Source organism: Rhinopithecus bieti, unplaced genomic scaffold, assembly GCF_001698545.2.
Source record: "Rhinopithecus bieti isolate Rb0 unplaced genomic scaffold, ASM169854v2 scaffold_31127, whole genome shotgun sequence".
In the NCBI taxonomy this organism is placed as follows: domain Eukaryota; kingdom Metazoa; phylum Chordata; class Mammalia; order Primates; family Cercopithecidae; genus Rhinopithecus; species Rhinopithecus bieti.
The window spans coordinates 2,694,899-2,719,389 of NW_016813970.1; the positions used below are offsets into that span (position 1 = coordinate 2,694,899).

The 24,491-nt window shown below is 37.8% G+C and overlaps 1 protein-coding gene across 3 annotated transcripts in view; it reads right to left on the bottom strand.

Moving 5' to 3' along the window:
• PPP1R9A (protein phosphatase 1 regulatory subunit 9A) overlaps positions 1-24,491 on the bottom strand; it is a 384,640-nt gene that overhangs the window by 58,513 nt on the left and 301,636 nt on the right. For all 3 annotated transcript variants that reach the window (XM_017849332.1, XM_017849331.1, XM_017849328.1), the window contains one exon: positions 10,590-10,745. In XM_017849332.1, the coding sequence (XP_017704821.1) occupies positions 10,590-10,745 (156 nt within the window). The remainder of the gene's footprint in view (positions 1-10,589; positions 10,746-24,491) is intronic.

A 24,491-nucleotide genomic window follows, 5' to 3' on the forward strand; every position in this document is an offset into this window, starting at 1 on the left:
AAAAAAAGAAAGAAAAAAGAAATATTGGTCTTTGTTTACTTTTCTTATTTAAAGAAGAAACAATTAGGAACTAAAAGCTAGAATGAGATAAAATTCTAGAAAAAAACTAAAAAAGTAAAATATTCAAATAAAGAGAAGAAAAAATATAAAAGGGGTAACTACTTATAAATATAAAATACTTCAACACTTAAAAGTATTTTATAAAATATAAGTTAATAAGTGTAATAGCCTAAAGAAAATATCTAAATTTCTTGAAAACGCAAAATACCAACATTGTCCCCTGAAATTGAAAACTTGAACAGAGTAATAGTTATTATGAAAGGTACTTAAAATATCCCTCCACCAATGTACAGATGGTTTATATAAGATTGGTTCAAAAGTAATTGTGGTTTTTGCCATTACTTTTAATATGCTGAATTAAAAACTGAATAATAACAAACTTTCAGGAACAGAACTTTCTATCTTATGTACATCATTAAGTCTCATTTATAAAAGTAATTTCTGAAAATAAAAAAATAGGGAAAAACTTCCTAATTTATATTGAAGCAAATATAATCTTTGTGGCAGTTAAAATGTTTTTTTGTTATAATAGATTTTGGGAAACAGGTGGTGGTTGGTTACAATAAAAAATTCTTGAGTGGTGATTTCTCAGGTTTTAGTAAACCCATCACCTGAACAGTGTACACTGTACCCAATGTGTAGTCTTTAATCTCTCACCACCCCACCTTTTCCCTCGAGTCCCCAAAGTCCAACATATCACTCATGCCTCTGTGTCCTCATAGCTTAGCTCCCACATATCAGTGAGAACATACAATGTTTGGTTTTCCATTCCTGAGTTACTTCACTTAGAAAAATAGTCTCCAATTCCATCCAGGTTGCTGTGAATGCCATTATTTCTTTCCTTTTTATGACTGAGTAGTATTCCATGGTACATATAAACCACATTTTCTTTAGCCACTCATTGATTGATGGGCATTTGGGCTTGTTCCATATTTTTGCAAATGTAAATTGTGCTGCTATAAACATGTATGTGCAAGTATCTTTTCTGCACAATGACTTCTTTTCCACTGGATCAAATGATAGAACTTTTAGTTCTTTAAGGAATCTCCACACTGTTTTCCATAGTGGTTGTACTAGTTTACATTCCCACTAACAGTGTAAAAGTGTTCCCTGTTCACCATATCCATGCCAACATCTGTTATTTTTTGTTTATTTTTTTGAGTATGGCCATTCTTGCAGGAGTGAGGTGGTATCACATTGTGGTTTTGATTTACATTTCCCTGATAATTGGTGATATTGAGCATTTTCCCATATGTTTGTTGGTGGTCATTTGTTTATCTTCTTTTGAGAACTGTATATTAATTCATGTCCTCAGCCCACTTTTTGATGGGATTGTTTTTTCTTGCTGATTTGTTTGAGTTCTTTGTGGATTCTAGATAGTAGTTCTTTGTCAGATGTATAGATGTCAAAGATTTTCTCCTAGTCTGTGGATTGTCTCTTTACCGGCTGATTGTTTCTTTCACGGAACAGCAGCTTTTTAGTTTAATTATGTCTCATCTATTTACCTATGTTTTTGTTGCATTTGCTTTTGGATTCTTGGTCATGAACTCTTTGCCTAAGCCAGTGTCTAGAAGAGTTTTCTGATGTTATCTTCCAGAATTTTTATGGTTTCAGATCTTAGATTTAAGTATTTAATCCATCTTGAGTTGATTTTTGTATAAGTTGAGAGATGAGGATCCAGTTTCAGTCTTCTACATCTGGCTTGCCAATTATCCCAGCACCATTTGTTAATAGTGTGTCCTTTCCCCACTTTATGTTTCTGTTTGCTTTGTCGAACAACAGTTGGCTGTAAATATTTGGGTTTATTTCTGGGTGCTCTATTCGGCTCCATTGGTTTATGTGCTTAATTTTAGGACAGTACCATGCTATATTGGTGACTTATAGTATAGTTTGAAGTTGGGTAATGTGATGCCTCCAAATTTGTTCTTTTTGCTTAGTCTTCCTTTGGCTATGTGGGCTCTTTTTTGGTTCCATATGAATTTTAGTCCTGAATGGTACTGTGAAGAATGATGGTGGTATTTTAATGGGAATTGCATGGAATTCGTAGATTGCTTTTTGCAATATGGTCATTTTCACAATATTGATTCTACCCATCCATGAGCATAGAATGTGTTTCCATTTGTTTGTGTCGTCTATGATTTCATTCAGCAGTGTTTTGTAGTTTTCCTTATAGAGGTCTTTTACCTTCTTGGTTAGTTATATTCCTAAGTATTTTATTTTTCTTTGTAGCTATTGTGAAAGGTGTTGAGTTCTTGATCTGATTCTCATCTTGGTTGCTGCTGGTGTACAGCAGAGCTACTGATCTGTGTACATTAATTTTGTATGCTGAAACTTTGCTGAATTCATTTATTAGTTCTAGGAACTTTCTGGATGAGTCTTTAGGGTTTTCTAGGTATACGATCATATCAACAGCAAACAGTGACAGTTTGACTTCCTCTTTACTGATTTGGATGCCCTTTCTTTCTTTCTTTTTCTTGTTTGCTCTGGCTAGGACTTCCAGTACTATGCTGAATAGAAGTACTGAAAGTGGGCATCCTTGTCTTGTTCCAGTTTTCACAGGGAATGCCTTCAACTTGTCCCCGCTCAGTATAATGTTGGTTGTGGGTCTGTCATAGATGGCTTTTATTACCTTAAGGTATGTCTCTTCTATGCCTATTTTGCTGATGGTTTTCATTGTAAAGGGATGCTGGATTCTGGATTCTGTCAAATGCTTTTTCTGCATCTATTGAGATGACCATGTGATTTTTAAATTTTAGTTCTGTTTATGTGATGTATCACATTTATTGACTTGCATATGTTAAATCATTCCTGCATCCCTGGTATGAAATCCACTTGATCATGGTAGGTTATTTTTTTGATATGCTGTTGGATTCAGCTCCCTAGTATTTTGTTGAGAATTTTTGTACCCATGTTCATCAGGGATGTTGGTCTGTAGTTTTCTTTTTTTGTTATGTCCTTTCCCGGTTTGGGTATTAGGGTGATACCAGCTTCACAGAATGATTTAGGAAGGATTCCCGCTTTCTCTGTCTTTTGGAAAAGTGTCATTAGGATTGGTACCAATTCTTCTTTGAATGTCTGACAGAATTCAGCTGTGAATGTGTATGGTCCTGGACTATTTTTGTTGGCAACTGTTTTACATTATTTTTTCTTTTCTTATTATAATTTAAGTTCTGTGTGGGATACACGTGTAGAACATGCAGGTTTGTTACATAGGTATAAATGTGCCATAGTCGGTTGCTGTACCCATCAACCCGTCATCTACATTAGGTATTTCTCCTAATGCTATCCCTCCCCTTGCCCCCCACCCCCTGACAGGCCCTGGTTTGTGATGTTCCCCTCCCTGTGCCCATATCTTCTCACTGTTCAACACCCACTTATGAGTGACAACATGTGGTGTTTGGTTTTCTGTTCCTGTGTTAGTTTGCTGAGAATGATGGTTTCCAGCTTCATCCATGTCCTTGCAAAGGATGTTAACTCATCCTTTTCTATGGCTGCATAGTATTCCATAGTGTATATGTGCCACATTTTCTTAATCCAGTCTATCATTGATGAGCATTTGGGTTCGTTCCAAGTCTTTGCTATTGTGAATAGTGCTGCAGTAAACATATGTGTGCATGTGTCTTTATGGTAGAGCAATTTAGAATCCTTTGGGTATATACCCAGTAATGGGATTGCTGGGTCAAATGGTATTTCTAGTTCTAGATCCTTGAGGAATCTCCACACTGTCTTCCCCAAAAGTTGGACGAATTTACTCCCACTAACAGTGTAAAAGCATTCCTATTTCTGAACATCGTCTCCAGCATCTGTTGTTTCCTGACTTTTTAATGATTGCCATTCTAACTGGTATGAGATGTTATCTCATTGTTGTTTTGATTCACATTTCTCTAATGACCAGTGATGATGAGCTTCTTTACATATGTTTGTTGGCTGCATAAATTTCTTCTTTTGAAAAGTGTTGTTCATATCTTTAGCCCACTTTTTGATGGGGCTGTTTTTTTCTTGTAAATTTGTTTAAGTTCCTTAGATTCTGGATATTAGCCCTTTGTCAGATAGATAGATTGCAAAAGTTTTCTCCCGTTCTGTAGGTTGCCTGTTCACTCTGATGATAGTTTCTTTTGCTATGCAGAAGCTCTTTAGATTAATTAGATCCCATTTGTCAACTTTGAATTTTGTTGCTATTGCTTTTTGTGTTTTAGTCATGAAGTCTTTGCCTATGCTTGTGTCCTGAATGGTATAGCCTAGGTTTTCTTCTAGGGTTTTTATGGTTTTAGATATTACCTTTAAGTCTTTAATACATCTTGAAATAATTTTGTATAAGGTGTAAGGAAGGGGTCGAGTTTCAGTTTTCTGCATTTGGCTAGCCAGTTTTCCCAACACCATTTATTAAATAGGGAATCCTTTCTTCATAGTTGGCAATTTTTTTATTACCATTTCAATCTCTCTGCCTGCTACTGGTCTGTTCAGAGGTTTTTATATCTTCCTGGTTTAATCTAGGATGGTTGTATATTTCCAGGAATTTAAACATCTCCTCTAGATTTTCGAGTTTATGTGTGTAAAGGTGTTCACAGTAGCCTTGAATGATCTTTTAGTATTTCTGGGTATCAGCTGTAATATCTCCCGTTTCATTTGTAACTGAGCTTATCTGGATCTTCTCTCTTCTTTTCTTGGTTAATCTCGCTAGATATCTAGCAATTTTATTTATCTTTTCAAAGAACCAGCTTTTTGTTTCATTTATCTTTTGTATTTGTTTGTTTCAATTTCATTTAGTTTTGCTCTGATCTTCATTATTTCTTTTCTTCTGCTGAGTTTGGGTTTGGATTGTTCTTGTTTCTTCAGTTCTGTGAAGTGTGACCTTAGATTGTCAGTTTGTGCCCTTTCAGACTTTTTGACGTAGGTGTTTAATGCTATAAACTTTCCTTTTAGCACTGCTTTTGCTGTATCCCAGAGGTTTTGATAGGTTGTATCACTACTATCGTATAGTTCAAATAATTTTTAAATTTCCATCTTGTTGACCCAACAATCATTCAGGAGTAGGGTTATTTAATTATCATGTATTTGCATTGTTTCGAGGGTTCCTTTCAGAGTTGATTTCCAATTTTATTCCACTGCGGTCTTAGAGAACTTGAGATAATTTCAGTTTTCTTAAATTTACTGAGACTTGTTTTGTGGCCTATCATAAGGTTTATCTTGGAGAATGTTCCATGTGCTGATAAATAGAATGTATATTCTGCAATTGTTGGGTAGAATGTTCTACAAATATCTGTGAAGTCCATTTGTTGTAGGGTATAGTTTAAGCCTATTGTTTCTTTGTTGACTTTCTGTCTTGAGGACCTACCTGTCAAGTGTTGACAGTGGAGTATGAAAGTCCCCCACTATTATTGTGTTGCCATCTATCTAATTTCTTAGGTCTTACAGTAATAAATTTGGGAGCTCCAGTGTTAGCTGCAAATATAGTTAGAATTGTAATATTTTCTTGTTGGACTAGTCCTTTTATCATTATATAATTTCTCTCTTTGTCTTTTTTTAACTGCTGTTGCTTTAATTTGTTTTGTCTGATATAAGAATAGCTACTCCTGCTTGCTTTTGGTGTCCATTTGCATACAATATCTTTTTCCACCCCTTTACCTTAAGTTTATGTTAGTCCTTATGTGTTAGGTGAGTTTCCTGAAGACAGCAGAAACTTGGTTGGTGAATTCTTATCCATTCTACCATTCTGTATCTTTTAGGTGGAGCATTTAGGCCATTTACATTCAATGTTAGTATTGACATGTGAGGTACTATTCTAGCATTGTGCTGTTTATTGCTTGAATACCTTTTTTTTCTTTCTATTGTGTTATTATAAAGGTCCTGTGAGATTTACGCTTTAAGTAGGTTCTATTTTGGTGTAATTAGAGGATTTATTTCTCTTTCTTTTGGGCAAGTTTTCCTCAATTATTCCCTCAAATATGTTTTCCAAACTTTTAGATTTCTCTCCTTCCTCAGGAACACCAATTGTTTCTAGTCTGGACATTTAACATAGTCCCAAACTTCTTGGAGAGTTTATTCATTTTTTAAAAAATTCCTTCTTATTTGTCTTTGGTGGATTGGGTTAATTTGAAAGCCTTGTCTTCAAGCTCTGAAGTTCTTTCTTCAGAGCTTGTTCGATTCTACTGCTGAGACTTTCCAGTGCATTTTGCATTTCTGTGTGTCCTTGATTTCCAGAAGCTATGACTGTTTTTTTATTTACGCTATCTATTTCACTGAAAAACTTTCTTTCATTTCCCGTATTATGTTTTTGATGTCTTTAAGTTGGACTTCACCTTCCTCTGGTGCCTCCTTGATTAACTTAATAATTGATCTTCTAAAATATTTTTCTGCCAATTCAGAGATTTCATCTTGGTTTGGATCCATTGCTGGTTAACTGGTATGATCTTTTGGGGGTGTTAAAGAAACTTATTTTATCATATTACCAGAACTGTTTTTTCTGGTTCCTTCTCATTTGGGTAGACTACATCAGAAGGAAGATCTGGGATTCAAGGGCTACTGTTCAGATTCTTTTGTCCCACAGTGTGCTCCCTTGATTTGGTGCTCTCCCACTTCCCCTAGGAATGGGGTTTCCTGAGAGCTGAAATGTAGTGATTGTTTTTGCTCTTCTGGGTCTAGCCACCCAGCGGAACTACCAGGCTCTGCACTGGTACTCGGGAGTATCTGCAAAGAGTACTGTGATGTGATCCATCTTCAGGTCTTGTAACCATGGATACCAGCACCTGCTTTGATGGAGGCAGCAGGGGAGTGACGTGGACTCAGAAGGGTCCTTGCTTGTATTTTTGTTTAGTGTGCTGGTCTTATATTGGTTGGACTCCAGTCAGGAGGTGGCAATTTCAAGAGCACATGAGCTGGGGTCCTATAAGGAGGATGCATATTTGCCCTAGGGACACCTGGTTAAGTATTCAGGTTTCTCAGGCAGTCAGCAGGGCCATGGAGGTCCCAAGAGATTATAACCTTTGTCTTCAGCTACCAGGGTGGGTAGAGGAAGACCATCAGGTGGGGGGAGGGACAGGAGTGTCTTAGCTCAGTCTCTCCTTGGGCAGGGCTTGCTGTGGCTGCTGTGGGGGATGGGGTTGTGGTTCCCAGTTCAATGAGGTTATATTTCCAGGGGGATTATGGCTGCCTCTGCTGAGTCACATATGCCACCAGGGAAGTGGGGGAAAGCCGGCAGTCACAGGCCTCACTCTGCTCCCACAAAGTCCAGAGTCCTAATGGCCAGTTTCACACCTACCATGCCCTTCACAACAGCACCAAGTCTATTTCCAGGCAGCTCATGACCAGCGCTGGGAACTCACCCTAAACCACGAGCCTCCCTGTTGAGAAAGCAAGCAGACTCACAGTTTTTGGCATTTCAGGGAGCCTGCAGTGGTGACCCAGTTCCTTCGAAAGGTCTGTGGATTCTCTTGGCTTTCCTGGTATTTTCCTGCGGTAGTTCTTGGGGCAAAAGTTCACGATGTGAGTCTCCACATGCTGTTCTGTCCATCCAAGCAGGAGCCGCAAGCAGTCCTGACTCTTATCTGCCATTTTAATCCTCCCAGTTTTTGTTTATTTATTTGAGACGGGGTCTTGTGTGGCTCTGTCACCCAGGCTGGAGTGCAGTGGCAACCTTCATTGCTCACTGTAACTTCCAACTCCTAAGCTCAAGCCATTTTCCCACCTCAGCCTCCCAAAGAACTGAGATTATAGGTATGAGCCACCATGACTGGCCATATGGTAGCTTTTCTTTAACCCACTCCAGTAATATGTTCTGTTACTCACAGCTGGATACTTAGGTAACTTATGTATGTATGTGACTTACATAATGAATAAAGGGCACTATAAAATTTTAGGGAGGATGAGAAAAAAGGCTTTAATTAAACAAATATATTCCATGAACTTGGATTAAAAGATTCGATGTGATTTTTAAAATGCCAGTTCCCTGCAAATTTACTAGTTTAACATAATTACAACAAAAAATGCAGAGTATTTTTCAAGGTTATTTATAAAGTGATTCATACATTTTCTTGAATAAGTTGAAAATAAAGGAATTTTGAAAAGTAGGAATAATGTGACTTAGACCATCAATATTGATGTATATTCTAATAGTATTGCACTGAAGAAAAATGAGAAGATGGAGCAGACTATGAAGCCATAAGCAGTTCAGAAGGTAAAGGCACAAATTCTTTAGATAATAATGTTGGCCCTCTTACCAAAGGGAAATTGGTAAATAAGCATTTAATAAAAGGGTTAACCAACTTTTGTTGGCTATTTGAAAACGTTAAATTAGGTACATGTCTTATATCACACAACAAATTCCAGTATATGTTTGACACCATTCATTCCCTAAATATTTCACCACTAACTATATGCCAAGAGTTGTACAAAGACTGAGGACATGATAATAAACAAAAACATCGGAGCTTAGAGTCTAGCAGGAAGATAGATACAAAACAGTCTCAAAGTACAACTGATTGAGATAATGTCAGTCTAATGTGTTCTGCCCAAGTAGTAAAACATACTTTTGCTTAAAATAACTAAGACAATCCTGTAACATGAAACTTTGTAAAGACACTAATATAATAAGACCCTTTACACTCACCCCAAGTTTTGGGCATAATCCTGTTAAAAGTGCCTAGTGCTATATAATATTTGGACATGTATATTAATCACATAAAGAAATTTCACAAAAAGAGTGCCACACAGGTGATACGCAGGGACAATATTCTGAAGAAATGAATATATTAATGTTAAACGTAAAACAAAAGAAGATAAAAGAATTGTAAGTGGGACAATGTGATATTGCCTGTTATTGAGGTGAGGACAAAATTCCAATTCTTAGAAAGCAAAACTAAAAGAAAGTTACAGACCTGGTTACTCAGGCTAAAAATAAATCAGCCACATTACACAGAATCAGCCAGATCACACAGCAGTCTACAGCAGGGTCAGCAACATTTTTCAGTAAAGGGCCAGAAAGCAAATAATTTAGGATTTGCAGGCCACACAGTCTCTGTTGCAACTACTCAACTTTGCTGTTATGGTATGTTATCAGCCACAAACAATAAAGAGATGGGCATGCTTGTGTTCAAATAAAACTTTATTTATAAAAAGTAGGCCAGATTTGGACAATATATCATAATTTGCTAACCCCTGGTCTAGACCACTCTACACAATGGTGCATGCTTAAAACAGTATTTATGGAGCTTTGAGTCCTTGGCTCAATTTTGCAAATGGAAGATATGACTTTCCATATATTATCTGTGCCCTGTAGGCTCTTCACCTTCCATAAAAGAATACAGATCCTTCTTCCAGCTCAATTATCTACCAAAGACTAGGGGTCATACTTACCTGGCAAAATGAAAGAGCTGTATTATAGGCTTTTGCCAGGGAATACTACTTTGATCTCATTGCCTTCAATATTTGTTAAAGTTGGGTTGTGAGTTAAAATATTCTTAGAGAACAAGGCATCTACCTACTTTTCTTGATAACTTATATTCTTTGACCAAATAAGGGCTGCAGAGAAACAGGTAACTAGATTACACCTCTTCCTCACACTCAGCCACTTTCTGCAGAACTTTTTTTTTTCTGCATTGCTCTTTGGTTTGAAGATATCAGTTAATTTAGAAAGTCTTTATAAGAAATGAACAAGTTGTAAATAATGACATATTTCTCTTCAATGATGGAGAATACTCTTCCAAAACAAGGAAGGATAAACTGCTTGGGGACCTGTTAATCACTGTTTCTGTTTTATATGTGTCAGGGTTCTGAGAAGTTACTTTGGAAGAAAAGCTATCCACATTTCCTCCCCCAAGGTTCTATTCTTGGCCCTTCTCTAAGAGCACATTGCCTCAGGAGTCTGACCTCTTCAGACTCTGAGAACGCATCACCACACTCCCTTGCCTGGGTTTGGAAGCATCAGCAGAAAAGGAAAGCAGAGTCAGGGTATATATTCTTACCCTTGCCCCAAGGATGCAGCTTTTAGCAGTGGCTGCATCTTATAAAGCTGCGGGTGTTGATGGTAATAGCCTCCTGCTGTTGCCAGTTCCCATGCACTTCAACACCCCTTGTTAGTACTATTAACTCTGTTCAAAGTCTGTGTATTAAACTCTCTTCAAGTAAACCCTTTGGGTATGCCATCTGATGCTTATTAGAAACCTATTTCATGAACAGAAAGACAAAAGAGCCTTTTAGGAAATCCCTGCCTTAAGAGAAAAGCTTATCACCAGGTACCAAAACTTCTGTAAAACTGAAAAAACATAACTTAAACATCATAAAACTGCATATGTAAGTTACTGCTTGAAATTATGGGCTACATGTATGTCACTCTGACAAATACGCATTTAAATCAATGATTGTGGAATGAGATTTACTGAAATTCTACTTGAAATTCAGTGAGACTCAAGACAACCTGTTATTAAAAAGCTTTCATTTGCAAACTGATTATTCTTAATATATTATTTGAACAGAAATATACACTTAATGAAATGAACAGGCATAGAGAAATATTTTGCAGCTTAGTGGCATACCTCTTTGAACTTGTGACTGAGCTTGCTTGTGTCCAGGTCTGATGGGGAAAACATGTCCTCATTCTCAGGCAGCTCAAAGACTTCAATGGCCATGTCGCTGCCAGGAAGGACAGGTCCTACCTCATCTTCTTCTTCATCTGTGGCATATTCTCCTGTCTGAAAGGAAGGGGATTTCAGAAATCCAGCTGTCCTTACCCCAGATGGAGGTGAGTTATTTGAAAATATTTTATAAAAGAGAAGTAAGACATGTACCCAAATGGTGAAAGTGTAAGTAGGTTTTTCAGTCAAGCATGCCTCATGCAGTCAATGTTATAAACAAATGTTAGTTTAAAGATCCAAAGTGACAAACCTATGCTATATACAATGCGTTTCTAAAAATCTACTAGTATCAGTGGCATCTTTAATATAGAAACAAGAATTGTTTTTTCAATCTGAGTATTTGATTATTTTACCAAATAAAATTATGTTGCTGTGGGAAATAAGTAATTTCTTCAAATTCTCTTTGTGAATACACCACCCAATACTGGGAGCAAGGAAAAGGGAAGGGGAGTTTAACGAATCACAGAGTTGGAAGGGACCTTAATTAAGCCTTGCAAAGGTTTAGCTGATTAATTCTCCTAAGCTTTAGAGTTCAAACAGTTCTGTTTTGTTTGCTTGTTAATTACAGTGGTAGTGAACTAGTGAGCCAAAGAATAAACCAAAGGTTTCTAACTTGCAGCCTGCACCAAGTGTATTGTTTTGCCTGCCTAGCACATTTATAAATCTGAGTATTTTGTCAACGTGAGAAAAATGTTTCACATAAAGTTCTAGATTTCCAGCTTTCCTTGAGAAAGCCAAACATCTGTTAATATAGGCATACTGGGACATTATAACAATTGGCAAGTAGTAGTGATTGCCCCTTTTAGAGGAATTATATGCTTTCTAATACCCCACAACTTTTTTAATGCCATATTGTTTCATGTTGTTAGTTTCACTCCTTTGTAATACCCACCGGTCCCTATAGGTATCTGAGATCATGACCTCTGGAATAAACATTCCTCTTTGCCACTAATTTCCTTAACTTTATTAGAAAGTAGATCCTCTCCTAGCAGCAACAAGCTATGATACTGTAATTCAAAATAATTGTTTGAAATCTATACCTTATGATATAATTTAAAGATAAATCACAGAGTTAAAAAGACAAAAGTTCATTGAACTCATCCCTGTTCCTTCAGGTAGCACGTTATCTAACACATAAAACAGAGATAGGAATTCATATTGTCTTTAAAACAGTTTCATGAACAGTGTACTGACTGATCTATTCCTTTGATTAAATAGGCTCAGCATCTGATTGCTGTTTTTTTCTTTTGATTCTGTATTATATTCTTCCTGCCAAAGCAGGAAACCCCGCTTCACCTTTCCCCCTGCCCATGTTTGCACATGAAGGAAATCTGGTCCTTAATCCCAATCTAGTAATTCCCAATGTCTGAAAGACCATTATTAAATTGCCTTCAGATTTCTTTTTCAATAAAATAATTCTAGTTGCCTCAAAGGTAATTTGCTGTAATTGTCTTTGTGGTTGTGCTCTGATTTCTCTCCAAGTTTTCCATGTTTCTCTAAATTGCAGAGCCTAAAAGTAGACACAGTTTCTAGTAAGGAATTTGAAGGTCATCGACCATGATGAACACACTGCCACAGCATCCTTCATGCTCTACCTCCCCACACAGAGGCTATTATCATGGAGAACTTGACACTGGTGGCATCTGTGTACAGAAGTAAGCTCAGAATATTCCATGTGGAGCAATGATTTTCCAAACTGGTTACAGGTTAGTTGGAGCCTTTATGTTCCCCAAATATAATCACAGGTGGTTTGACTAAAAGGAAAAGAGGTTGGTGGCCTCCAGTTTGATCCTATATATCTCCTCAGTACCTGGAACTCTAGATCTCTGTAGAAATCAGTCTGAAAATGTCTAAACTACAAATACCAATTCAAATGTCTTTGCCACTGGCAGGTGAAGGTAGCTCAAGAATGGGAGCTGGCTGGTCAGATAGCTTGTACTTATTTATTAGCACAATGAGATCCTACAAATCTTAAAAATCTCTAATTCCATATTTGGCTTTTTTTTTTTTTTTTGTATTCTGTGAATTAACTCATCTCCTGTTCATACATATTTCTACAGCCAACAAATACTTGGTAAATTCCAGTGAAGTTAATTAACAGGAAAGCAGTAAGACTGGCAAGTAAGTAATCTCAAGATACTTTGCTGAAAAATTTTCATATAGAGGTATAAAACTGTGTACTTGTTTTTAACTCTATCATTACAACTGGCAGCAAAACCCAAGCCTTTATTATGAAGGCTTAACCCAGGTATATAGAATTCACTATATACAGCATTGAATGAGTCAAGAAACTCTTATGCTAAATTTAAAGTATGCCTAAGCCATAACAATGTGGCACATTTTAAACATGAGTTGAAATGAACAATTTGATTTCCTTTTGCTAGCTTGAAAATAAATACTTGTTCACTATATGTGAGAGAATTAATATAAATATGTGCCTAGGATGGGACCTGACATATAACAGGATCTCAGCAAATATTTTTAAAAGAATAAATCCAAGAATGCCAATGCATTAACTTGGTAATATACAGAACTTCCTAAGGAGGTTTTCAGTAATATCAAGAAAATGAACTGTGGTCACTTGTTAAGAAGGCAGTAATATATTATACTAACAATCTTACTGTGAATAACAGGAATAGCGTATGCACAACATATGCAATTCTTACCTCTAAGTATAAGTTGCACTTTGTCATCCATACACAATTTAACTTTGAAAATTATCTTCAGAAATATAAGTTGTTAAGCATTCTTCTTGATTCTTTTGTGGACTTTGCCAGTATCCTCTCCTTCCCAATACCCAAATTACCTGCAGTACTGTTAAAATTCTTATCACTCATTTCATCTTTTCATTTACTAATGCCTTCTTTCTCCAATTAGCCTTATAAGCATCCTGAGGACAAATATGTCTTTTGCTGTCTTGATTCTACTTATTACTTATTATAGGCTAGGGATGTCATGTTTAAAACATTATAATTCTCTCTTCCTGAACAGTTGCCATTCCACCCTTAAATAGGCTTTAGGATAAAGGATGTATTTACTACAGATTCTCCTCAATACCTGGAAATAAAAAAGTTACAGTTAGTGGACTAAGAGAAATAGATTCTTCTAATATTTTATCCTTATTGAAAATAGAAATTATTTTTGTGGTTACACGGCAAATAAAATACGTAACATGGAATGTGTCAGCAGAATGTTGTAAATCTCAAAATTAGATTGGATTAAATCTGCCATTTACAAAGGAAGATGAACAATGTTGTACCAAAAAAAAACCCAAAATCAACAAAACCCAAAATTACTACAACAAAGTATTTCCACTGGCATCTAGCTCTATTTCTGCTCAAATTAAAAATCTTTCAAGTAAGCAGAGATCCTTGAAATTCTTTGTCCTAACACGCAAATCCACTTTAAATGTGGCAGTAACAGTTTTTTGGGTAAAAAACTGACAGAGATAGTAAATTTTCCTTTTCATATCTTTACCTACCTTTTTGATTAATATATGATATGTATGATATTATATGATATAACATATGATATTTTTAATAGCCCCACACAAAGGGGTTAAAAAATGAAGAGCAATACTTTTGCAACTTACTGTGTGCTCAGCATTGTACATTCCTCAACTACGGGATATGGGTGTTACCATACTACCTTAATTTGAGGAAACTGAGACTCAGAGACCATACCTAAAGTCAATTAGTTAAATTATTGAAGCTACATCCAACATATTTCAAAGCCCATGCTCCTTCTTCTATGCTATGATGCTTCCAGTCTACAGAAATTAAAGTTCTGCAGAAAAAAAAAAAAAAAATTGGGAATATACTTTTTAAGGATCCCAACCCCAAACCTGGGTGGATAATCCTGTTGTATTGAAATTCACCTTCCACGGCTTTGAACATTATCATGAATTCACTTTGAAGACTCACACCTCTGTATAGTGGGCTCCAAAGTTCTTGTCCTCTTCTCTTCTCTCATAATATGCTTAACCTGGGCAAGTATATAGAATTCCCTTTTGAAAGAATCAGGAGCAGTACTGGTGGGTTAATTGCAATATAGAGAGGAATCACTGACAAACAAACACACACACACAAATATGCATACCATTTCATGTTAACTTAAATCACAGAAGTATTCATTGATTGCTTATCTTTTAATTGCAGTGTCAAGTCTTCCTCTTGGCTTATGGGTCTGCTGACTGACATTTTATGCACTTTTGTATAAACTACAACAATACAATATAGTCTATGAAATTATTGTAGCATCTTTAAAACAGATGAAGAAGATCCTTCCAAGGCAAAAGGAATGCAAAATTCCTCTAGATTTTTATGGTTTTCCTCTATCTTTTATATTTCCTTCTCACACCTAATTTTCTTGAGCTGCCAGTCTTTATTAAATCTTCCCAAAACATTGTATTAAGTTTTCATAGATACAACGACTTCCTTTACACACATATTACATCACTTAATATTTTATAAAATAACATAATTATAACAACAAGTACAACCAACAGGTTCTGTCTCTTGGTAAACATATAATTTTTGACTAGTGGGAGACGTATGCAGACATACTAGAGCCTGGGACACTCATGAGAGCTATAGACATCAGTCTAGGTTTTGCAGAAGGAACAGAGAGTATCTGTTACATTGGCAAGTTGGTTAAGTGGGGATCAACGAAAGAATTTTGGTTTTGAAGTCACGTAGACCTGTGTTCAAGTACTGGCCTTGAGACATTGGGAATTAGCATCTATATCTAAACTTTAATCTCTTCATCTATAAAGTAAGGACAAAACAGTTGCTTAGCATACGAAAGTTGTCATGAGATTAAGTTACATGGTGCTTATGTATTTAACACAAGGTCTGGCACATGATAGGTGCTCAAAACGAGTGACTGCTATTGTTGCTGCTGCTGGTGTCAATACTGCAACAGCAACAAGCTAAAGATTTTCCAATCTGTATCTTGTAACCACGTTTGCTAAACTTTGGTCTCATAAATATAAGTTCCTAGAAGACCTCAACACATGAATCTTTTATAAGCAAATTGGTCATTTTTGAAGTAAAACTTTTCCTTTCCTCTATATATACCTGTTCCTCTACTCATATTCCCAGTTTGGAGTAGGCACCAGCTTCTACCCAAGCCCAAGAAAACTTCCATTCCTCTGTCCTCCTCACTTACTGGCCCCAACCTGCCCCAGGGCTTCAAGATGAATAACCGTGTACATGAGAACATCCTATGAAGTTGCTGCCCTTAAGACTTTCCTAATTGACTCCTTTATGTTCCCACTGTGTGACTGACATCACTCATAATGGTTTGATGTTTCTTTATCTGCCTTCTCTTACCAACTTCTTTCATCTGAACATTCCTAGAGAGTGCCAGGTACAATTTATCCCTGCAATCCTGGTGTGGCTAGTACATTGCTTGAACAAATGTTTGCTGAATAAATTCAGATAGTTGTAGCCACATCTGCATAGCACAGTAGAGCCTGATTTTCCTGTTAATCTCAGCTTTCCAGGATGAAATATAGTGAAACACAGCTGCAGCTGGGGCCTAAAAGACCCTTCTGGGGATTTTCTCTTGTTGTTAGGTTCAACCATTAGCAGTAATTTTTGCTGTAGCAATGTTTGCTCTGCTAAATTCAGGGAAACTAAATGGTGCTAATCACAAAATAGCCTTAATTATGCAGTTTTGTTGGAATTTGTTTACTGGATTTGAATTTGGTTCTATGTATTTTCAGATGCACTTCTGTGAGAGAATAGAGGAGAGCCGCTTCTTCCCTGGAGGAGAAAAACCTCAAACTCACATTTTAATGTTTAAAATTCCTAAATCTACACCCACCATCCAAGGGCTTTTGGCAAAAGCATCCCTCTCTCTGCCGAGGCATCTCTTTCCATTGTTTTTTTTTTTTTTTGTCAGTGACATCTGTGTGTCCTAGTTTTATAATGTTAGTACACTTAGTCTCTTTGAATGTTGTTTGTTCATCTATAAAATGGGAATAACAGCACCTTCTTCATTTAAAGAGGTTGTTATGAGAATTCATTGTGGTGATATGAAAGAGTAAACCACAGTGCCTAGAATATGCTAAATGACTGCATGACATTATGATTACGATTGTTTTCACCATCCCTTATTTCTCCAGGACAACACCATAAACTAATGCAACAAAAAAAGCATTTGGGGTTGGAGAGATGAGGGCCAGAAGAGAGAAAAATCTTAACGTCGCAGTTGCATAACAGTGAGCAAGTTCATTTACTTTGTATCTTTTGTGGTCTCTTCTATAAAGCGGTGTAAAAGATACCAATCTCTTAGGATACTGAGAGGATTCAAAGAAATGAAATATGCAAAATATCCAACATGATGCCTGGCCCAGCGTATATATTTACTTTTTCTCCCACTTATCAACTCATTCAAAATTTTCTTGTCAATCTTTTGTTGTTGGAGTATTTCCTGATTTTTTACTCCATTCTCACTGTCTAGTCACCAAGTCAAGAAACATCTAAAATCCTTCTCTAGATTACTCACATGGCCTCTGTGTTCCTTGCCTTCAGGCTCTCAGCTTGTCAGGTCATTGGTAATATTGCTGAAAAATTATTCTTCCTAAAATTTTGACCAGAAAAATCATTATTTGCCAATAAAATCTTTTCTAACAACTCAAATCCATTCTTCAGTTTTTATTCCCTTCCTTTTAGAAAGTATCCTCCGGAAGCCGGGACTCTGTTTCCTACTACAGGAGGCAGACTCCAAAATGACCCCAGTGACCTTGCTTTCTGGGTGTTCATGCCCTTGTATACTCCCTTCCCACTGAATGAGGGCTGAACGACTGATTTCTAACAACCAGAATACAACAAAAGTAATGGAATGCCACTTCTCAGATTAGGTGAAAAAAAAAAAGACTATGATTTGTGTCTCTTTTGTCCTCCTGCTCTCTCTCTCTCTCTCTCTCTCTCTCTCTCTCTCTCTCTCTCAGCCCTCACTATTGGGAAGGAAGTTGTCATGTTATGAGCAGGGATAAGCCCACATCCTAAGGAGCTGATGTTTCTGGCCAACAGCCAGTGAGGACCTGAGGCCTGCCAAGTCACATGAGGGAGTCTGGAAGTGGGTCTTCTCAGTCCTGCCAACAGTTGTGAGTGAGCATGGATGCACATCCTCTCCCAGTGGAGCATTTGGATGACCACAGCTCTGGCTAACACCTTACTTACAGCCTTGGGAGAGATTCTGAGTCAGAGGCATCCAGCTAAATTGACCCACAGACATGGTAATGTACAAATATGTCTTGTTTTAAGTTGCTAAGTTTTGGTGATAATTTGTAATGCAGCAAATAGAAGAGGGATGCTGCCAAAACAAATACAGGAAAAAAACAGGGAAGTGGCTTGGAAACAGGCAGTGGGCAAAGGCTAGAAGGATTCTGAAGAGTGTACTGGAGCAAGCCTAAATTGCATTGCACAGATTGTGAGTGGAAACTGGAAGGGAGCGTGCTTGTTATGTAGTGACACAAAGCTTAGCAACATTATCACCTTCTCTAATGAGAAAGTAGGAAGTATTCCTTGTGAACAGGGTGATCTGGCTAAGTAGACTTCTAAACACAGTGGTGAAGGTGCTGCCTGATTTCTTCTTGCTGCTTATAGTAAAATGTAAAAAGAATAAAGTTCAGTTGAGAGTATTAAACAGAAAGGAATTCTTTCTGTTTAAACAGAAACTTGATGGTTTTCAAAGTCTTAAAATTAAGTCTAAAATTAAGAAATGGCTTCCAAACAGAGTTCAAATCCAGGGAACTGCCAGAAGAATGTGGCTTAAAAATGAAGCAGAACGTATAACCAGGCTGGGCGTGGAGGCTCACACCTGTAATCCCAACACTTTGGAAGGCTGAGGTGGGTGGATCACTTGAGGTCAGGAGTTTGAGACCAGCCTGACCAACATGGTGAAACCTTGTTTCTACTAAAACAAACAAAATACAAAATTAGCTGGTAATGGTGGCACTAGCCTGTAATCCCAGCTACTCGGGAGGCTGAGGCATGAAAAACGCTTGAACCTATAAGGCAGAAGTTGCAGTCAGCCAAGATTGCATCAATGTGCTCCAGTCTGGCAGTCTGGGCAACAGAGCAAAACTCTGTCTCCAAAAAAAAAAAAAAAAAAACAGAAAGAAAAGAAAATAGTATAACCAATAAACTCTTATTAAGAATTCTGCCCTTAGGAAATTCAAATTTTTAAATAATGAGTGATAAACAAACCTGTCACTGCCCTAAAGGGATATACTATCTCCCAATGATACCAACATCATTGGAAAGATCATTTGAAACATAGGCTGCTGTTGCTGCTGCTGCTCAAAAAACAAAGCAGAGAAGGGAGAACCCATGGAGGATCTGTCTCCAAACAACGTCCAGCCTCATTTCTACACAGTCTTGGCTTGGGGTGAATTTTCCCCGAGCATGGCATTCCCTTGGCCACACTGATCAATGTGACCAAGAGTGGCCAGGACCAAAGCCATTCAGTCTATCTCAGAGCATATGATTAATACTGTTATCAATAGGATTCCAAGCAGCAGAATTAGTCTAACTTGCAGCATTGATAACAACTATATTCCCTAGGCTCCCAGACCCAACTGGTTAAAGAAATCCCATAAACCATCAGGACACACCTTAGAAACCAGGACTTTCTCCTTAAGCTTCTGTATTGACCTTTCCACTTGGCCTAAGGTATTAAACCAGGTACAGTAGGATCAATAATTACATAGACTCAAACCTTGGCATACAAGGAGGAAGTCTGGGGGTTAGAGCAATTCTACTGTCCAGAAAAACCCTGACCAAAAGGTTGAGGCTGACATGACTGCCTTCCAAGACTGAGGTGGTACTAATAATCACATTACCTAAAATCAGGAACAACTTTCATAAGATCTTATCTGATTAAATGACTTTAATCATAAGGACAATTGCCTGTAGGGCTCATACAAATAATAAATTAGTTATCTCTCAGGCAAGTTCCCTTTAGTAACTAAGAGTAGCCTCATTTTGGAGGGATCTCTATAATCATCTGAAGGCTACATGATCTAATGGTGGTCTTTCTTTAAATACACATATATATATATTTTTAAATTCTTTAAAATATCCTAAAGAAAAGATTTCTTTTTTCCTTTTTTTAAAGAAAAGATTGCTTACAAAGGTCTTTCTTTGGTGATGGATATCCCAAGTAAACGATTTGATCTTTACAAATTAAATGAATATATTAAATTGTCACATGTACCCTGAAATGATATATATCTTATGCATCAATAAAAATATTTTTAAAAGAATCACCTGGAGATCCTATTAAACTGCAGATTCTGATTCTATTTTTAAAAGCCTTTCTTTAAATACATTTAAATATATAAAAACACCTCTAACGTGCAGCTACATGAGCAGTTCAAAGAATGTGACCAGTTGCCACAATTTGCTTCCACTGTTTGCCATCCCAAACTTTTTTTTAATTGACTGAGTAGAGACAGGGACTTACTCTGTCACCCAGGCTGGAGTGCAATGGTGCAATCATAGCTCACTGCAGCTTCAAACTCCTGGGCTCAAGTGATCTTTCCACCTCAGCTTCCCATGTAGTCGGGACTACAGGCATGCAGCACTGCCATGCCAGGCTTTTACAAAATTATCTTTTTAGAGACAGGTCTTGCTATGTTGCCCAGGCTGCTCTTGAACTCCTGGCTTCAAGTTATCCTTTCACCTCAACCTCCCAAAGTATTGGAATTACAGGTGTGAGCCACCACTCCCAATCCTATCTATCCCACACTTCAATATGTCAGTCTGTAATTTTAGGGGTGGCAGACCCAACAAATCAGCTGCAATAGACCCACAGTTAGTAAAAATATAACAAGCTTCATCAAGGGGAGTATTGGCCAGAGATACAAATGGGCTTGTGTGCTGCCTATTGAGCAGAGTGGCCATGTCCATTTTGGGGTCTGCATAACTAGTGCTGAGAATGAAAAACCAGAAGACAACATTGGACAACTTCACAGAACCATCAGTGAACCAATACCAGCGATTTAAAGAAAGTCTATGAATTGAAGACATTACCAAGTCAAACTCCCCATTTCAGGAGGCAGAGAGACAAAGTTTTAATCAAACAGAAAGCTACCACTTGTAGCCAGCCTGGCAACTTTCTGGAATCTGTCATTTCTATTTGACAAACAATGTGTGTTGAACCCTTCCAATCTTGTTGGTCATGAGTTCAAGTTGACCCATCTCAACGGAGAATATCAGGCCAGAGGTATTGTCTGTCCATGGGTCAGACATTCAATTTCTTTTTATTATTTTTTAATGTGCTTTTTAAAATATACTTTAAGTTCCGGGATACATGTGCAGAACATGCAGGTTTGTTACATAGGTATGCATGTGCCATGGTCGTTTGCTGCACCCATCAACCTGTCATCTACATTAGGCATTTCTCCTAATGCTATCCTTCCTCTAGCCCTCCACCCCCTGACAGGCCCCAGTCTGTGATGTTCCCCTCCCTGTGTCCATGTGTTCTCATTGATCAACTCCCACTTATGAGTGAGAACATGCAGTGTTTAGTTTTCTGTTCCTGTGTTAATTTGCTGAGAATGATGGTTTCCAGCTTCAACCATGTCCTTGCAAAGGACATTAACTCATCCTTTTTATGACTACATAGTATTCCATAGTGTATATGTGCCACATTTTCTTAATCCAGTCTATCATTGATGGGCATTTGGGTTCGTTCCAAGTCTTTGCTATTGTGAATAGTGCTGCAATAAACATACGTGTGCATGTGTCTTTATAGTAGAATGACTTATAATCCTTTGGGTATATATCCAGTAATGGGATTGCTGGGTCAAATGGTATTTCTGGCTCTAGATCCTTGAGGAATCTCCACACTGTCTTCCACAATGGTTGAACTAGTTTACTCTCCCACCAACAGTGTAAAAGCGTTCCTATTTCTTCATATTCAATTTCAATAAGAGCTTAGTAGCAAATTCATAACCACTTAAAAAAAAAAAAAGAGGTGTGTTCAGTGACTGATCAAGCATGTGATATTGTTGAGTTGGGAAATGGCCTGAGAATCCTGGCAGCCATTAATTATTTTTATTATTTTATTATTATTATTTTTGAGACAGAGTCTCATTCTGTCACCCAGGCTGGAATACAATGGCACTATCTCAGCTCACTGTAACCTCCACCTCCTGGGCTCAAGTGATTCTCCTGCCTCAGCCTCCCGAGTAGCTGGGATTACAGACGTGCACCACCACACCCAGCTAATTTTTGTATTTTTAGTAGAGGGGGGTTCACCATGTTGGCCAGGCTGGTCTTGAACTCCTGACCTCAAGTGATCCTCCCGCCTTGGCCTCACAAAGAGCTGGGATAACAAGCATGAGCCACTGCTCCAAACCCATTAAGTGTCTAAATAAGCTGTGAATTCCTTTTCTCCTCCTGAGATGCCATCTTGTTTCTGCTGGGCCACCTGAGAGAAAACAGGGAAGGTGATATACATGATCCACTGTTACCGCTCTACATGTGGCAATCTCTGAAGGGGAAAATCCCCATGGACATTAATGTGACAAGAAGTTCATGCATATAACACATCAATTCCATTACACATTTAGCAGTGGAAACCATGACACCATTACATTTTATTTGCCCACAAAGGGTGCCATCCTCAAGGCTATTTTAGCTTACCTTCCCACTATGAACCCATTATATCAGCTGAATTTGGGTATCCTTCTCACAGCGGCACTAGGTGAAATAGTGAGTTGGGAACCACAGTATCAACAGAACAGAACGATAAAGTTCAAGTGTTTCCCCCTTCAAAGTTCTCCATTATATTCAAGGGGTTTTTATAAAATTTGGTCTCTAGAGGGCAAAGAGATTTCAGCCCAAAGCAACTGAATCAGGGTAGAGCAGGAAGGCATCAAGAGGTGTAGAAGCAGAGAAGAGCTCTGTGGCAGTGACAGGCACATTCAGTTCTGAGCAGTGCAGTGTTTACTCCTGCTTTAACCTAACTTCCAATGTTTATAGTCCACCTGAGGCACTCTATAAGGCTGCTCATAATTACTGACACCATCTACTTAGTTTTGGGGAGTCTTTGACTCAGTAATCATAACCTTGACTTCTATAGCAAAAATTCCATTATACAGTCCATCTTCATCTGGGACATTCGCTGCCCTGTTATCATGATAACATCTCCTTAAACCTGGTTTCAACATAAAAGGACACGGGAGTTTTCCAGGATGATAAGGCTGACTGTAAGAATTTATCCAGACTGTCTTGGGACAGTTTCACATTCTCCAGTGAGTTACCTTCATCAGCATTATAGGTTCAATGCAAGGCACTTAGGGTGCAAGTACTCACTAGGTTTCCCATAGGAGTTTATGCATCTCAGAGAAATTTCCCCAACAGGAACAATATTCCCTTGTAACAGCCAGGACCCACAGCAAAGAATGCTGTGACACCTTCTATCATCAGAATGAATCTAAACTCGGCATAATAGACATGACAGACTGCAAGAGGGTTGAGTCAAAAAGCAGCCTAACTGTTGCTATTCCTCCTTATCTAGCACTACACACCCTGCCTCATCATCTCCCCAGTGAGTGAAATTTCTTCAATTCATGCTCAGTATAGGTGTGGGGTCAGATCCTTCTTCTAACCCAGGATGGGTCTTTGAACTAGTTGAAACAGACTATAGGTAGTTTCCCCTTATCCACAAAGGGTAAATCCAAGGCCCCCCAGTGGATGGCTGAAACTTCAGATAGTATTGAGCCCTATTATATACTATGCTTTTTCCTATACATACATACCTACGATGAAGCTCAATTTATAAATTAGGCACAGTATATTCTATATACTATATTATTAACGAATAATAAAATGGAACAATTATAACAACATATTATAATAAAAGCTATGTTAACATGGTCTCTTTCTCTCAAAGTACTGTGGGTAACTGAAACCCTCAAATGCAAAATTGCAGATAAGGTAGAACAGCTGTATTACCATTTTTGGACTGGCTCCTCAAGCCACAATTTCCAAAGGGTAATGAGTAGAAGGTCAGATGATTCCTGCACAGGTAGACAAGTCAGAAGAACCCAGAGCTATGTAACCAGAATCTTTCATAATCAGCAGTAAATATTACTGCCCTTTGCTCTAAAGGGAAAACTATCTTCCAAGGCTGTTCAGTCCACAAACACAAACACCTGAAAAGCTAATCCAGAACATAGGGCAGTCAGTGTCTCAGAATTGGGACAGGCCCATGGAGAACTGTTTCCCAACAATTATTTAATGAAAAAAAAAAAAAGTCTATACAGTTAGATGAGGCCCTCAGGGGGGTAAAAATGTCAAGAAATTCAGTTGATTTTAGAGAGACTGAACACTATTGTTATCTTAGGTTGGTGCAAAACTAATGCCATTACATTCAATGGCAAAAACCTGCAATTACTTTTTAAAGTAATTACCTTTTAAATACTTTCTAGCTATGATTTGTTTCTGTATACTCTGCTCTGCAGATAGGCTGTGTTTTTTTAAAAAAAATTTTTGGGCCGGTCACGGTGGCTCATGCCTGTAATCCCAATACTTTGGGAGGCCAAGGAGGGTGGATCATGAGGTCAGGAGATCGAGACCATTCTGGCCAACATGGTGAAACCCCATCTCTACTAAAAATATAAAAACTAGCTGGGCATGGTGGCATGTGCCTGTAGTCCAAGCTACTCAGGAGGCTGAGGCAGGAGAATCGCTCGAACCCAGGAGGTGGAGGTTGCAGTGAGCTGAGATCATGCCGCTGCACTCCAGCCTGGGTGACAGAACAAGACTCCGTCTCAAAAAA